This window comes from Anomaloglossus baeobatrachus, chromosome 9 (genome assembly GCF_048569485.1).
Source record: "Anomaloglossus baeobatrachus isolate aAnoBae1 chromosome 9, aAnoBae1.hap1, whole genome shotgun sequence".
Taxonomy (NCBI): Eukaryota; Metazoa; Chordata; class Amphibia; order Anura; family Aromobatidae; genus Anomaloglossus; species Anomaloglossus baeobatrachus.
This window is the reverse complement of record NC_134361.1, coordinates 222,851,481-222,869,772: the sequence shown is the minus strand read 5'-3', so window position 1 is coordinate 222,869,772 and position 18,292 is coordinate 222,851,481. Positions and strand designations below refer to the sequence as shown.

At 50.7% G+C, this 18,292-nt stretch overlaps 1 protein-coding gene across 1 annotated transcript in view; it reads right to left on the bottom strand.

The window, feature by feature from the left end:
* Window positions 1–2,194, bottom strand: part of UBA1 (ubiquitin like modifier activating enzyme 1) — a 50,691-nt gene extending 48,497 nt beyond the window's left edge. The window contains exon 1 of the mRNA XM_075324620.1: window positions 2,092–2,194. Within this exon, the coding sequence (XP_075180735.1) occupies window positions 2,092–2,148 (57 nt within the window). The 5' untranslated portion in view covers window positions 2,149–2,194. The remainder of the gene's footprint in view (window positions 1–2,091) is intronic.
* Window positions 2,195–18,292: the final 16,098 nt, after the last annotated feature.

Below are 18,292 nucleotides of genomic sequence, written 5' to 3'. Positions count from 1 at the left end.
GCGTGCGTGTCAGGGCCGGGCTAGAGTGCAGCGCGCTTCGCCTCCTCACGTGAGCGGCGTCAACCAATAGCCTTTGGGGAAGGAGGCTAAAATGGCGTTGCGTTTCACAGTGAAACGCAAAAGCATTTTTCTTTTTTTTTAATCAAATATGGACGTCTTCTTTTGGGGAACATGTGATATAATGGTCAAACAAGTGAAATAAAACACACTCACTGTGTGATAGCTATAGGTATATAGTGTGCAGAGCACAGCAACAAGTGCCCTCATTGGTGAAGTAAAAGGATAGTTCAGGACTTGCTTGGACCTGTTCTTCTTTCACAAAAACATAGTTTTAACAATTACACAGTAACCTGTGAAACAACAGCTCATGCAGGACTACAACTCCCAGAATTTGGCACCCTGGGAGTTGTACTTTCATAACTGAGGCCCTTGCCCCCCCCCCCCCCAGTTCGATAACTGAGGACCCCCTCCCCAGTTTCTTAACAGAGGATCCCCACCCTCCTCTCCCCCACCACTTTACAGTTAAATTCACACACGGGTGGAGACGTCACGGTTTACTGACAACTCTGAACCACCAAACTAGTGACTAAAAGTGGTGTGTTGCCATGGAAACCACAATGTGATGTTTCCGTGTAAAAATAACAGGGGATGTAAATGTGCAGGGGGATGCGGCAGCTTCGAGAACGTTTTCTAAACATCAAAAATGTGAAAACGGTTGTCTAATATTTTATTTCTAGGCTGAGATATTAGCGTTTGAAGTTATAGGCCCGAAGCCTGAGGCTGCACCACCGAGACTGCAAAAAGCAAGCGCTATATACAGATATATACAGACGCCCCTGTGTGTGTACGTGGGACCACCACAACATAGGAGGTGACAGGGACAACAAGGAGGAGCAGAAAGCGGTGTCAGGGCCTCTCAGTAGTGCAGCCTCGAACGTCCTCAAAATATAGTTGCTAAGGGCAACAGCCACATGTTGCCAATAGTCCTTATTTACTGTAGTGTCACTCTCATGAGTAGTCACAGAGCCCACATGACACACGGGGGCGACTTCTGGGCGTCAGGTCAATATTTGCCACTTTTGATCGCCCTCTTTCGCATAACAATGATATTTTTCTTTAAAGGCGGTGGCCCCCGGATTTATTTTTAATACATAATTACTTTAAAGAGGACATAAGTGAGTTTTCTCTCTCTTAAAACATGTGATTTGAGCCTTTTCATCAACTAATCATTTTAATGAAATGTTAAGAGGGGGCGTGGCTTACAGGCTCCTCGGGGGTGTGGCTTAAAGGATCGGCAAGGGCGTGTCTTTACAGTAATATCATATACCCCTGCAAATAAGGGTAAACCCTGGATACTTTTCCCCTCGTGACAGGTTCATTTTTAAGGAGTAAGCGGTGGGGGACAACCCCTTTAAAATAATGATAAAAGGAGATCCGTCAACGGCACCCATTAATCTCTACGTCCTGACGTCCCAACAAAAGCCCATGTGACCAGCTGCGGCCAATCAGTGATGGAGGTGTGTGACATCGGCTTCTGTGATTGGCAGAGCAGTAATTTCCTGGGCTATAAGGGTCAATAACATAAATATGTACACTCCATGTGATCATTTTTGTCCATTCCCCTTTAATTGGAGCACAAACCCCTTTTTTAGCAGGGGATGATGGGAAATACTGGTGGGGGAGGGGGTGTAACAACATGGGGAGCAGCATAAAGTCACACATTAGGGTGCCCGTGCGCCTCCATATGTTACTACAGAGGAGCCCTGCGAGCTGAGGCGCTGTAGCTGGAGAGAAACTACAAGTCCCAGCATGCCCTGCAGGCGGCAGGCTGCACCGCTAATGCTTTGTCCCTCAGGGCATGCTGGGAAGTGTAGTTTCGCCGCCGCTGCAGAGCTCCGGTCTATCCGTGCTGCAGCCGTTGTACACAGCTCGCTTATCCCACGTGTTTTGGCACAGAGCTCCCCCCCACCCAGTCTATTATGTGCATTTACGCTCCACACACGTGCTCCAAATCACCAATCAACCCCCACAAGCGGAGCTCCGGAGGCAGCTGCGGCTCCGGCCATCACCCTCCGCCCTCCAGCCCGTTACCTGGGACCGGTTATCACACAATGAACTGTCACTGTCCCTCGCCGGCCGCTCCTCCATGTCTCCCGCGTCGCACAATTCGACGTCACGAGAACGGCGCAAGATCATGACATCAGTGAAGCTCAGGCGGCTACTGGAATGACGTCACCGCTGGCGCGACTGGGCGAGACCACTCATGGTGTAATGAAGAGGGGTATGTGTGGATGGAATGAACCATGTCATGCAATGGGGGGGAGTGTGGAGAATTAGAGAAAAAGTGACAATTAGATGAGGGAATGCAAAAAAAAACCCCTAATATTCCTTGAAAGGATAAAAATATCCATGTAAAAATGTCATTATAATTGTGGCGCGACTTGTTTTATGCATTTTATTCAACAGGCGTCAGTTACGGGATGTGTGGTGTCAGTTATGGGATGTGTGGTGTCAGTTATGGGATGTGTGGTGTCAGGTCTCTCCGCAGATAGACGGTGCCAGCCGAGACATTACGCCGCTCATCTCCTCCATGAAAAATATTTCCAAATTTTACCAAATTGTGAGAATAATAGGGAAAAAGAGAGCAATGGCCGCCTGTAGTGGACCTGCATCCTCTGCCGTATCTCCCATTACCCTCCTGACCCCTGCGCTGAGCCTCGTCACCTCCAGAATATACCCCGACCCTCAGCTGTACCCGCCATCTATCAAAGAAGAGGAAAAAGGGACACAACATGGGGTGCGGGTAGAGTGTCATGGCAAATGGTGACCAAGCCACAGCTATTTGTAATTACCCTGACAGGAGGAGTTGTCAGGGGGGCGGTGGCAGTGAGGGGCATTCAGGAGACGCCCGAGACTGCAGGGACTGTCCGCTGTAGGCAGGTCGGTTGTGACCAGAGATGAGCGGATCCATTCAAGGGACTCCGGTCCAGATCAGTGCTCCCAGGCGACTGCACGGGAGGCAGCGAATCTCTCACCTTCCGGCAGCTGGACGGAGGCCGCGAATCTCTCACCTTCCGGCAGCTGGACGGAGGCCGCGAATCTCTCACCTTCCGGCAGCTGGACGGAGGCTGCGAATCACCTTCCGGCAGCTGGACGGAGGCCGCGAATCTCTCACCTTCCGGCAGCTGGACAGAGGCCGCGAATCTCTCACCTTCCGGCAGCTGGACGGAGGCCGCGAATCTCTCACCTTCCGGCAGCTGGACGGAGGCCGCGAATCTCTCACCTTCCGGCAGCTGGACGGAGGCTGCGAATCTCTCACCTTCCGGCAGCTGGACGGAGGCTGCGAATCTCTCACCTTCCGGCAGCTGGACGGAGGCTGCGAATCTCTCACCTTCCGGCAGCTGGACGGAGGCTGCGAATCTCTCACCTTCCGGCAGCTGGACGGAGGCTGCGAATCTCTCACCTTCCGGCAGCTGGACGGAGGCCGCGAATCTCTCACCTTCCGGCAGCTGGACAGAGGCCGCGAATCTCTCACCTTCCGGCAGCTGGACAGAGGCCACAAAACTCTACCTCCTGGCAGCTGGACAGAGGCCGCGAATCTCTCACTTTCCGGCAGCTGGACAGAGCCAACTAATTTCTACCTTCCGGCAGCTGGACGGAGGCCGCAAAACTCTCACCCTCTGGCAGCTGGACAGAGGCCGTGAATCTCTCACCTTCTGGCAGCTGGACGGAGGCTGCGAATCTCTCACCTTCCGGCAGCTGGACGGAGGCTGCGAATCTCTCACCTTCCGGCAGCTGGACGGAGGCCGCGAATCTCTCACCTTCCGGCAGCTGGACAGAGGCCGCGAATCTCTCACCTTCCGGCAGCTGGACAGAGGCCACAAAACTCTACCTCCTGGCAGCTGGACAGAGGCCGCGAATCTCTCACTTTCCGGCAGCTGGACAGAGACAACTAATTTCTACCTTCCGGCAGCTGGACGGAGGCCGCAAAACTCTCACCCTCTGGCAGCTGGACAGAGGCCGTGAATCTCTCACCTTCTGGCAGCTGGATGGAGGCTGTGAATCTCTCACCTTCTGGCAGCTGGACAGAGACAACGAATTTCTTCCTTCCGGAAGCTGGATGGAGGCCGTGAATCTCTCACCTTCCGGCAGCTGGACAGAGGCCACGAATCTCTCACCTTCCGGCAGCTGGACAGAGGCCGCAAATCTCTCACCTTCCGGCAGCTGGATTGAGGCCGCAAATCTCTCACCTTCCAGCAGCTGGACAGAGGCCGTGAATCTCTCACCTTCCGGCACCTGGACAGAGGGCGTGAATCTCTCACCTTCTGGCAGCTGGACAGAGGCCGCAAAACTCTTCACCTTCCGGCAGCTGGATGGAGGCCGCAAATCTCTCACCTTCCGGGCAGCTGGACAGAGGCTGCGAATCTCTCACTTTCCGGCAGCTGGAGAGAGACAACGAATTTCTACCTTCTGGCAGCTGGACGGAGGCCGCAAAACTCTCACCTTCTGGCAGCTGCACGGGGGCTGTGAATTTCTCACCTTCCGCTGTTTCCAGTGACTGGACAGGAGACCGCCAATCGCTCCCTTTCCAGCATCCCCAATGGCTGGACAAGAGGACACGAATCTCTCATCTTCCGTTGTCCTCGACAGCTAGACAGGAGGACACACATTTCTCACTTTCCAGCGTCTCTCCCCGTGACTGGACAGGAGGACATGAATCCGTCACCTTCAGGCGTCCACCACGGCTGGACAGGAGGACATGAATCCATCACCTTCCAGCGTCCATCACTACTGGACAGGAGGACATAATCTCTCATATTCAGGCGTCCACCACGACTGGACAGGAGGACATGAATATCTCATCTTCAGGTGTCCACCACGACTAGACAGGAGGACATGAATCTCTCATCTTCGGGCGTCCACCACGACTGGACAGGAGGACATGAATCTCTCATATTCAGGCGTCCACCACGACTGGACAGGAGGACATGAATCTCTCATATTCAGGCGTCCACCACGACTGGACAGGAGGACATGAATCTCTCATATTCAGGCGTCCACCACGACTGGACAGGAGGACATGAATCTCTCATATTCAGGCGTCCACCACGACTGGACAGGAGGACATGAATATCTCTTCAGGCGTCCACCACAACTGGACAGGAGGACATGAATCTCTCATATTCAGGCGTCCACCACGACTGGACAGGAGGACATGAATCTCTCATCTTCGGGCATCCACCACGACTGGACAGGAGGACATGAATCTCTCATATTCGGGCGTCCACCATGACTGGACAGGAGGACATGAATCTCTCATATTCAGGCGTCCACCACGACTGGACAGGAGGACATGAATATCTCATATTCAGGCGTCCACCACGACTGGACAGGAGGACATGAATCTCTCATCTTCGGGCATCCACCACGACTGGACAGGACGACATGAATATCTCATCTTCAGGCGTCCACCACGACTGGACAGGAGGACATGAATCTCTCATATTCGGGCGTCCACCATGACTGGACAGGAGGACATGAATCTCTCATATTCAGGCGTCCACCACGACTGGACAGGACAACATGAATATCTCATCTTCAGGCGTCCACCACGACTGGACAGGAGGACATGAATCTCTCATCTTCGGGCGTCCACCACGACTAGACAGGAGGACATGAATCTTTCATCTTCTAGCGTCCTCCGCAGCTGGATAGGACACGAATTTCTCATCTTCCAATGTCTGAAGCAGCAATATGGGAGGCTGCAAATCTCCCCTCTTCTGCTGTCCACGACCGATGAATGGGAGGTGGTGACTCAATCACCTTCCAGTGTCCCCGGCGACTGGACACGTAGCCACCAATCTATCATCTTCCGGCATCTCCCTCAGCTGGACAGAAGGACATGTGACATTCCCACCGGGGCCTGGGGCGACTCGTTACCGCACCGCGGTTCTGCTTCTGGGGAGCCGCGGTGGCCAGGCCCGGTTCCATGACCTCGGCGGTGTCGTGTAATAAATAGGAAGGGGATTATGACAATTTATTCGTGACGCCACCTGTGGTATGCGGCAAGTCAGGTGCCGCTGCGAGATGAGGCTCCCCGGGGCAGATGGTGATGCAGCTTGATTGGTATAGCTCCCCACAGGTAGAGCTGGGCCCCAGGGCAGATGGGGGTAGTAGTAGGCGATGGCGGGGGTGCAGGGCTCAGGCGCAGGTGAATAACGGAGCGACACAGCGATGCAGTCTCAAGATGTTTACTCACTGTAGCCGGTTCCATGGTAACACAACTAGTCAGTGACCGCCTTTTGGAGTGCTGGGTTCCACTGTGATGGGCTCCAGCCGATCCCAAGTAGGTTGGAGGTAGAGTCCGGTGCACGTTTATGTGTCTCTTCCCTGGTCGTCTTCCTGCGCTTGCTTCGCCCTCCTGCCTTGCGGCTTCACACACAGAGCCCTGAGCCAGTGCCCGCGGACCCTGTTGGGTGGCGTGAAGCGCTATCCCTTGGCCCTTTTGGGTCTCCTTCCAGCGAATTTGTGTGTGGATGTGGCCTTGGTGCTTGTAGTCAGCTCAGCCGCTGGTTTTACTGAGTACGTAGGTTCTTCTCCAGCCTAGGGACCAGTCCCTGATTTGCGACCAAGTCCCTTCACTCGGTTGTTGTATGTGGAACAGGACCACAGGAGTATGAATAGCTACCTGTGGTCCCTGGGACCCCTTCTGTGTTGTGCCAGGGTCGAGCTGCACCAGCTCCAGCCCACAGATCTTCACTCATCCACTGCTTCTTCCAACTCTCTCTCCAACTCCAAACTAACTCCACACTCCACTACTGTGTTCCCACACCCTAGACTTCACCCCCCCCCGGCCTGGCTTCGGGTAGAGCACGCCCTTACCATATCTGATGAGGTGTTGCTGAGTCGGGTGTTGTGCTTTGTGTGAACCGGTGGATGACCTCCTCCTTACCCAGATTGGAATACCACACCTCTGCATGAGGTGCAGTACCTCTGTGGCGACTGAAGCCTCAGGGGCGCCACACACCCCCACAGCAAATCCCAGCACGTCCTCAGGCTGGAACAAAACATAAATACAGTGGTGTTATAATGTGCTAAAAACATTGTAAACATTTTCTTCCCTTTATGGGAGACATTATCTTGAACGTTACCAACATGATAAACTTTTGCATTACAATGTAAAACTCGACAATATAAAACATCATCTTCACTTATTTAACTTTGCTGCCAAATTTCCTTGCACCGCTCCTAATTCTGTGCAACATCAGCAACATATTGAACAATGTGGGGGACCCGCCTCAAGCAAACCCCCAATGTAGACTCTGGGTGGGCGACAGAGAGTTCCTGATCACGTTTCATTACTTCTACTGCACCAGATGGGTTTTATCTCCTGTGATCTGTGAATTCTGCTATAGGGCAGCGCAACTATTCACAAGGGCAGTCCTGGTCACTCATAGTCCAGTGACCCAGCTGTCCATTCAACTTACATCCTACACATTATAGAAAAAAGAATCAAAACATATCTACATGGTTGAAAAGTAGCTTTACATATTGGTGGCAGCTTCCCGGTCAGACGCACAGTCCGGTGCAATGTTCAGGTGCTGCACATTCAAAACGTACCATCCTCTGTCACCTTTGTAGAGATTGAAGGCTACCATGTCGCCAGGATACAGGTTGCGCTTTGGATGGCCTTTCTAGAGGTGAGCTTCCACGTCCCGTCATGAGCCGAAGATGTCTTCTGCTAGACCGGTCTCGCCGACGAAACCCCATCCCCCTTCCAGGTCAAAGCGGACCACCATCCCGTACCTCAGCGGTCTCCTCTCTGATGGTCGGACCTTGTGGAGCCGCTTCTTTGTGGCCATGTTACGGGCCTCCATCCCCTCCCATCTCACCTGGCGCTCATCCCGCTCCGCTTGCAGCTGCCACAGCTGTTGTTGGCAGGCCACCGCTAAGGCACTTGCAGACTGGGTGGGTTTTAAAGGGTCCGCCAGTCCTTTTCCACTGCCGGCCATGGTGTCCCAGGTCAAGCACGTCTGCACCTGACCGGGTGCAAGGACCAGGGGTGCTGCAAACGGTCCCAGCAGGGTGTCCTCAGCTACTGGGGCAACAGGGGTCGTCGTCTCCGTTACCTCTCCGGTGCTGGTCGCTTGCTCCTCCAAGGCTGATGTCGTCCGCTCCATCACCACCTCCATCAGAGTGTTCTGCCATGTTTGGACAGTACCCATTTGGAGCTCCAGCAGCCAGTGTCCACTACCGTGTTCCCACTTCACTACTGTGTTCTGTTGTGAATGTCGTCTCTGTGGGTGCTGTTCTGAAGCTCCCTCTGGTGGCCAGGAATGGTAGTGGAGCTGAATCTGAGCCTGTGACTCAGACAGGTGTCGGCGTTAATTGGAAAAGTCCTATTGCAGACAAGTCTGGTCTATATAGGAGAGCACTTTGTGCGCTGCGTGCCTTGGTTATAATTGTATTTTTCTCAGTCTCTGTTCCTGGCATGGAGCTTTGTCCTTCCCTGTATCCCTGAGCAAGACTTCTGCAGATAAGTTTTCAGTTTTGCCTTGCTTCCTGGTTTACACCTTAGGGTGTTGTTTTTCCTTGCTTTGCTTTGTATATGTTTTCTTGCAGGTGAAGTTCTGTTTCTCTGGTTTTGTGAGCATGGAGTTTCCCCTTTGCTAGCTCTCCTGCAGGAAAAAGGATTTTATCCCTGTCTAATTTGATTAATTGCCCTTCTGTATTTTGTGTTCTTTTTTTGGTATTTTGTTCACCTCCCATTATTTACAGGAGTACCTGATATAGTGGGGGTGAGGTCGTATGACCTCCAGGACCATTTTTACTATCAGTAGTTTGGTATTTTTCTACAGGGATTTTCTACTGACCACAATCAGTTTCTTTGCTTTGCTACATCTATTTTTCCTGAGTATTGTGTTTTCCTACATCACTGTAATCTTTATATGTCGGGGGCTGTCTTCTCCTTTGGGGACTAATCTGAGGCAAAGTAGATTTCCTCATTTCATTCTGTGAGGCGTAGCTAGTTTCTCAGGCTGTGACGTGGTGTCTAGGTTTTTAGGATTGCTCCATGGCTACTTCCAGTGTGGTCTGATAGTTAGGGAATTGCGGTCAGCCCAGGTTCCAGCTACTCCTGTTTCTTGGTGTTTTTTTCACCAATGGGAGTTTTTTGTAATCTTCCACGGTTATCGGATCATACAGTAACAGGTTTCCCACGCGCTAGCCTCCATCCCACCAGCCTGGCTTCAGGTACAGCACGTCCTTGCCATGTCTGATGAGGTGTTGATGAGTTGGGCTGTTGTGCTTTGTGTAATCCGGTGGATAACCTCCTCCTTACCCAGGATGGACTACCACACCTCTGGATGAGGTGCAGTACCTCTGTGGTGATTGAAGCCTCAGGGGCACCATACATGAATCTCTCACCTTCCGGCATCCCCCCATGGCTGGCCAGGAGGACACAAATCTCTCACCCTCTGGCGTCCCCCACGGCTGGATAGGAGGACCTGAATCTATCACCTTCGGCGTTCTCAGAGGCTGGATAGGAGGCCGCAAATCTCTCAACTTCCAGCGTCCCAAGCAGCTGGACGGGAGGTCGATAATCTCTTACCTTCCGGCGGCCCAAGTGACTAAACAGGAGGCCACCAATCTTTCGCCTTCTGGAATCCCCCGCGGCTGCATAACAGGCCACGAATCTCTCACCTTCTGGTGACTGGACGGGAGGCTATGACTCTCTCACCTTTCGGCGGTCCCGGCGAGTGGACGGGAGGCCACGAATCTCTCACCTTCCAGTGGCCCCACCTACTGGACGAGAGACCGCAAATCTCTTACTTTCCGGCATCCCTGGCGGCTGGATGGGAGGCTACGAGTCTCTCACCTTCCGACGACTGGACGGGAAGCAGCAAATCCCTCACCTTCCAGCGTCCCATGCAGCTAGACAGAAGGACATGAATCTTATCTACCACCGTCCCCGGTGGCATGACAGTAGGACGTGAATCTCTCATCTTCCGGCGTCACCGGTGGCAGGACGGGAGGCCGTGAATCTCTCACCTTCCGACGTCACCGGTGGCAGGACGGGAGGCCGTGAATCTCTCACCTTCCGACGTCCCCGGTGGCAGGACGGGAGGCCGTGAATCTCTCACCTTCCGACGTCCCCGGTGGCAGGACGGGAGGCCGTGAATCTCTCACCTTCCGACGTCCCCGGTGGCAGGACGGGAGGCCGTGAATCTCTCACCTTCCGACGTCCCCGGTGGCAGGCCGGGATACTGTGAATCTCTCACCTTCCGACGTCCCCGGTGGCAGGCCGGGATACTGTGAATCTCTCACCTTCCGGCGTCCCCGGTGGCAGGACGGGAGGCCTTGAATCTCTCACCTTCCGACGTCCCCGGTGGCAGGACGGGAGGCCATGAATCTCTCTCACCTTCCGATGTCCCCGGTGGCAGGACGGGAGGCCGTGAATCTCTCACCTTCCGACGTCCCCGGTGGCAGGACGGGAGGCCGTGAATCTCTCACCTTCCGACGTCCCCGGTGGCAGGACGGGAGGCCGTGAATCTCTCACCTTCCGACGTCCCCGGTGGCAGGACGAGATGCTGTAAATCTCTCACTTTACGGCGTCCCTGGTGGGAGGATTAGAGGCCGTGAATTTCTCACTTTCTGGCGTCCCTGATGGCAGGACTGGAGGCCATGAATCTCTCACCTTCCGGCGTCCCCTTTGAATGGAGGGGAAGCCACGAATCTCTCACCTTTTGGCGTCCCCATTGGCTGGACGGGAGGCCGCAATCTCTCATCTTCTGGCGTCCCCCACGGCTGGACAGGATGAAACGAATCTCTCATCTTCCGGTGTCCCCGGTGGTTGGATGGGAGGCCGCTAATCTCTTAACTTCCAGAGTCCAAAGCAGTAGGACGGGAGGCTGCAAATCTCTCTTCAGGGGTCCCAGGCGGCTGAACAAGAGGACACAAATCTCTTAATCTTTCGGTGCCCTCGGTGGCTGGACGGGAGGCAGCGAATCTCTCACTTTCTAGCATGCCTGACTGATAGGAAGCCACGAATCTCTCACCTTCCAGCATGCCTGACTACTGGATGGGAGGCTACAAATCTCTCACCTTCTGGTGGCGCTGGACGATTTTGATTATCCAGGACATGAGCGACAGCATTTGTGCCTCCTGCTCATCTCTGGTTGAGACCTATGGATTTATTTTTTTGTTTATTCATTGATAGTCGGAGAAACTAAAACTTTCTAATCTTTATATACGAGTTGCTGAGTTGCTTTACTATTTATGTTGCTTTTTTTTTTTTTATAGAAACCTTTTAAGAAAGATGCACCAAAACCACAGAATTCAGCAGCGTCTTGAGAACAGTTTTCATGAAATCACATACACTTTAGATCATTAAACGCAGCAGAATTTCAGTGCAAATAAAGTGACAGAAAAAAACATCATTTATGCTACATATGAACACGACCAAAGTGGATATGATTTCATGAAATCTCTGCCCTCGGGGTACATCAGGGGTCAGTACTGGGCCGTCTTCTTTTTAATGTTAAACATAATGTTAATGACCTAGAATTGAACATATTATATCACTGGAAAAGACTTTGGTGTATGGGTGGACAGTAAACTCAATTTTAGTGGCTAGTGCCAGGCGGCTGCTGCCAAGGCTAATGAAACAATGGGATGTATTAAAAGAGCCATGGATGCTCACAACAAGAGCATAGTTCTGCCTCTATACAACTCAATAATGTGGCTGCACTTAAAATACCAGCCTGGGTGCAAAGAAGAGCTCACATCCAGCCTATATTACTGGGAGAGACACACAGACCTCACATCCAGCCTATGTTACAAGGAGACCCACAGACCTCACATCCAGCCTATATTACTGGGAGACACACAGCTCACATCCAGCCTATATTACTGGGAGAGAGACACAGAGCTCACATCCAGCCTATATTACTGGGAGAGACACACAGAGCTCACATCCAGCCTATATTACTGGGAGAGAGACACACCCCTCACATCCAGCCTATTCTGGGGGAGAGACACAAAGAGCTCACATCCAGCCTATATTACTGGAGAGACACACAGAGCTCACATCCAGCCTATATTACTGGAGAGAGACACACACACACCTCACATCCAGCCTATATTACTGGAGAGACACACACACACACACACACACACACACACACACACACACACACACACACCTCACATCCAGCCTATATTACTGGAGAGAGACACACAGATCTCACATCCAGCCTATATTACTGGAGAGAGACACACAGATCTCACATCCAGCCTATATTACTGGAGAGAGACACACAGATCTCACATCCAGCCTATATTACTGGAGAGAGACACACAGACCTCACATCCAGCCTATATTACTGGGAGAGACACACAGAGCTCACATCCAGCCTATATTACTGGGAGAGACACACAGAGCTCACATCCAGCCTATATTACTGGGAGAGAGACACACCCCTCACATCCAGCCTATTCTGGGGGAGAGACACAAAGAGCTCACATCCAGCCTATATTACTGGAGAGACACACAGAGCTCACATCCAGCCTATATTACTGGAGAGAGAGAGAGACACACACACACACACACACACACACACACCTCACATCCAGCCTATATTACTGGAGAGACACACACACACACACACACACCTCACATCCAGCCTATATTACTGGAGAGAGACACACAGATCTCACATCCAGCCTATATTACTGGAGAGAGACACACAGATCTCACATCCAGCCTATATTACTGGAGAGAGACACACAGACCTCACATCCAGCCTATATTACTGGAGAGAGACACACAGACCTCACATCCAGCCTATATTACTGGGAGAGACACACACAGCTCACATCCAGCCTATATTACTGGGAGAGACACACAGAGCTCACATCCAGCCTATATTACTGGGAGAGACACACAGAGCTCACATCCAGCCTATATTACTGGAGAGACACACACAGACCTCACATCCAGCCTATATTACTGGGAGAGACACACACAGCTCACATCCAGCCTATATTACTGGGAGAGACACACAGAGCTCACATCCAGCCTATATTACTGGAGAGAGACACACAGATCTCACATCCAGCCTATATTACTGGAGAGAGACACACAGATCTCACATCCAGCCTATATTACTGGAGAGAGACACACAGACCTCACATCCAGCCTATATTACTGGAGAGAGACACACAGACCTCACATCCAGCCTATATTACTGGAGAGAGACACACAGACCTCACATCCAGCCTATATTACTGGGAGAGACACACACAGCTCACATCCAGCCTATATTACTGGGAGAGACACACAGAGCTCACATCCAGCCTATATTACTGGGAGAGACACACAGAGCTCACATCCAGCCTATATTACTGGAGAGACACACACAGACCTCACATCCAGCCTATATTACTGGGAGAGACACACACAGCTCACATCCAGCCTATATTACTGGGAGAGACACACAGAGCTCACATCCAGCCTATATTACTGGGAGAGACACACAGAGCTCACATCCAGCCTATATTACTGGAGAGACACACAGAGCTCACATCCAGCCTATATTACTGGGAGAGACACACAGAGCTCACATCCAGCCTATATTACTGGGAGAGACACACAGGCCTCATATCCAGCCTATATTACTGGGAGAGACACACAGACCTCACATCCAGCGTATATTACTGGGAGAGACACACACACCTCACATCCAGCCTATATTACTGGAGAGACACACAGAGCTCACATCCAGTCTATATTACTGGGAGAGACACACAGACCTCACATCCAGCCTATATTACTGGGAGAGACACACAGACCTCACATCCAGCGTATATTACTGGGAGAGACACACACACCTCACATCCAGCCTATATTACTGGAGAGACACACAGAGCTCACATCCAGTCTATATTACTGGGAGAGACACACAGACCTCACATCCAGCCTATATTACTGGACAGACACACAGACCTCACATCCAGCCTATATTACTGGAGAGACACACAGAGCTCACATCCAGTCTATATTACTGGGAGAGACACACAGACCTCACATCCAGTTTTTTAACTGCATGAGAGGACACACACAAGCTAGGGACCCCAACGTAGAGAAATACTTTGGCGTAGTGTTGGGGCTCTATTGCATTGATCAATTCAGTAGCTAAATTTCTCTTTATTCATATATTCATGGCAGTAATGCAGGTTCCATTTTTCACATTTCATTCTTACACATAGCTATTGAATTTTTCATGTCAGTATTCACACAGCAGTTTCTGCTATTGCATGTATTCCCCTTCCATAGTCACTGGTGTGCATACCTTATCTCTCCATAGTGATGTTTTTTAGGTTTTTTGCACCCAGTTCAGACATAGAATGGAGTTCCAAACGTTATTCCTTAATAATAATAATAATAATATATTACTGGGAGAGACACACAGACCTCACATCCAGCCTATATTACTGGGAGAGACACACTGACCTCACATCCAGCCTATATTACTGGGAGAGACACACAGACCTCACATCCAGCCTATATTACTGGGAGAGACACACAGGGCTCACATCCAGCCTATATTACTGGGAGAGACACACTGACCTCACATCCAGCCTATATTACTGGGAGAGACACACTGACCTCACATCCAGCCTATATTACTGGGAGAGACACACAGAGCTCACATCCAGCCTATATTACTGGGAGAGATACACAGACCTCACATCCAGTCTATATTACTGGGAGAGACACACTGACCTCACATCCAGCCTATATTACTGGGAGAGACACACAGGCCTCATATCCAGCCTATATTACTGGGAGAGACACACTGACCTCACATCCAGCCTATATTACTGGGAGAGACGCAGACCTCACATCCAGCCTGTATTACTGGGAGAGAGACAGAGACCTCACATCCAGCTTATATTACTGGGAGACACACACAGGCCTCATATCCAGCCTATATTACTGGGAGACACACACAGGCCTCATATCCAGCCTATATTACTGGGAGAGATACACAGAGCTCACATCCAGCCTATATTACTGTGAGAGACACACAGAGCTCACATCCAGCCTATATTACTGGGAGAGACACACAGAGCTCACATCCAGCCTATATTACTGGGAGACACACAGAGGCCTCATATCCAGCCTATATTACTGTGCGAGACACAGAGGCCTCATATCCAGCCTATATTACTGGGAGACACACAGATCTCACATCCAGCCTATATTACTGGGAGAGACACACAGAGCTCACATCCAGCCTATATTACTGGAGAGACACACACACACACACCTCACATCCAGCCTATATTACTGGAGAGACACACACACACACACCTCACATCCAGCCTATATTACTGGAGAGAGACACACGGAGCTCACATCCAGCCTATATTACTGGGAGAGACACACAGACCTCACATCCAGCCTATATTACTGTGAGAGACACAGAGGCCTCATATCCAGCCTATATTACTGGGAGAGACACACAGAGCTCACATCCAGCCTATATTACTGGGAGAGACACAGAGGCCTCATATCCAGCCTATATTACTGGGAGAGACACACAGAGCTTACATCCAGCCTATATTACTGGGAGAGACACACAGAGCTCACATCCAGCCTATATTACTGGAGAGACACACGCACACACACCTCACATCCAGCCTATATTACTGGAGAGAGACACACAGACCTCACATCCAGCCTATATTACTGTGAGAGACACAGAGGCCTCATATCCAGCCTATATTACTGGGAGAGACACACAGAGCTCACATCCAGCCTATATTACTGGGAGAGACACAGAGGCCTCATATCCAGCCTATATTACTGGGAGAGACACACAGAGCTCACATCCAGCCTATATTACTGGGAGAGACACACAGAGCTCACATCCAGCCTATATTACTGGGAGAGACACACACACACACCTCACATCCAGCCTATATTACTGGAGAGAGACACACGGAGCTCACATCCAGCCTATATTACTGGGAGAGACACACAGACCTCACATCCAGCCTATATTACTGGGAGAGACACACAGGCCTCATATCCAGCCTATATTACTGGGAGAGATACACAGACCTCACATCCAGCCTATATTACTGGAGAGAGACACACAGAGCTCACATCCAGCCTATATTACTGGGAGAGACGCAGACCTCACATCCAGCCTATATTACTGGGAGAGAGACAGAGACCTCACATCCAGCTTATATTACTGGGAGACACACACAGGCCTCATATCCAGCCTATATTACTGGGAGACACACACAGGCCTCATATCCAGCCTATATTACTGGGAGAGACACACAGAGCTCACATCCAGCCTATATTACTGGAGAGAGACACACAGAGCTCACATCCAGCCTATATTACTGGAGAGAGACACACAGAGCTCACATCCAGCCTATATTACTGGGAGAGACGCAGACCTCACATCCAGCCTGTATTACTGGGAGAGAGACAGAGACCTCACATCCAGCTTATATTACTGGGAGACACACACAGGCCTCATATCCAGCCTATATTACTGGGAGACACACACAGGCCTCATATCCAGCCTATATTACTGGGAGAGATACACAGAGCTCACATCCAGCCTATATTACTGTGAGAGACACACAGAGCTCACATCCAGCCTATATTACTGGGAGAGACACACAGACCTCACATCCAGCCTATATTACTGGGAGACACACAGAGGCCTCATATCCAGCCTATATTACTGGGTGAGACACACAGAGCTCACATCCAGCCTATATTACTGTGAGAGACACAGAGGCCTCATATCCAGCCTATATTACTGGGAGAGATACACAGAGCTCACATCCAGCCTATATTACTGGGAGAGACACAGAGGCCTCATATCCAGCCTATATTACTGGGAGAGACACACAGAGCTCACATCCAGCCTATATTACTGGGAGACACACAGAGCTCACATCCAGCCTATATTACTGGGAGAGACACACACACACACCTCACATCCAGCCTATATTACTGGAGAGACACACACACACACACCTCACATCCAGCCTATATTACTGGAGAGAGACACACGGAGCTCACATCCAGCCTATATTACTGGGAGAGACACACAGACCTCACATCCAGCCTATATTACTGGGAGAGACACACAGGCCTCACATCCAGCCTATATTACTGGGAGAGACGCAGACCTCACATCCAGCCTATATTACTGGGAGAGAGACAGAGACCTCACATCCAGCTTATATTACTGGGAGACACACAGACCTCACATCCAGCCTATATTACTGGGAGACACACACAGGCCTCATATCCAGCCTATATTACTGGGAGAGACACAGACCTCACATCCAGGGTATATTACTGGAGAGAGACACACGGAGCTCACATCCAGCCTATATTACTGGGAGAGACACACAGACCTCACATCCAGCCTATATTACTGTGAGAGACACAGAGGCCTCATATCCAGCCTATATTACTGGGAGAGACACACAGAGCTCACATCCAGCCTATATTACTGGGAGAGACACAGAGGCCTCATATCCAGCCTATATTACTGGGAGAGACACACAGAGCTCACATCCAGCCTATATTACTGGGAGAGACACAGAGGCCTCATATCCAGCCTATATTACTGGGAGAGACACACAGAGCTCACATCCAGCCTATATTACTGGGAGAGACACAGAGGCCTCATATCCAGCCTATATTACTGGGAGAGACACACAGAGCTCACATCCAGCCTATATTACTGGGAGAGACACACAGACCTCACATCCAGCCTATATTACTGTGAGAGACACAGAGGCCTCATATCCAGCCTATATTACTGGGAGAGACACACAGAGCTCACATCCAGCCTATATTACTGGGAGAGACACAGAGGCCTCATATCCAGCCTATATTACTGGGAGAGACACACAGAGCTCACATCCAGCCTATATTACTGGGAGAGACACACAGAGCTCACATCCAGCCTATATTACTGAGAGAAACATTCGACAGAAACCAATAAAGACAAATCATATATTTTATGCTTTTTTTATTGTTTTTTTGACCATTTATTGTTAAATTGTCCCATCCAATAACAAATTCAGGTCCCTCCGACCCAATAAAACTCTCCGTTTGTACATATTGCACAGTGTTATCCAGTCACAAATCAGTGTTAGTAACAGTTAAAAGCAACCACGATATTACAAAGTCCGCAGATTATTTATTTTTTTTTAACATGATTCCAACCAATCAGAGGCAGCG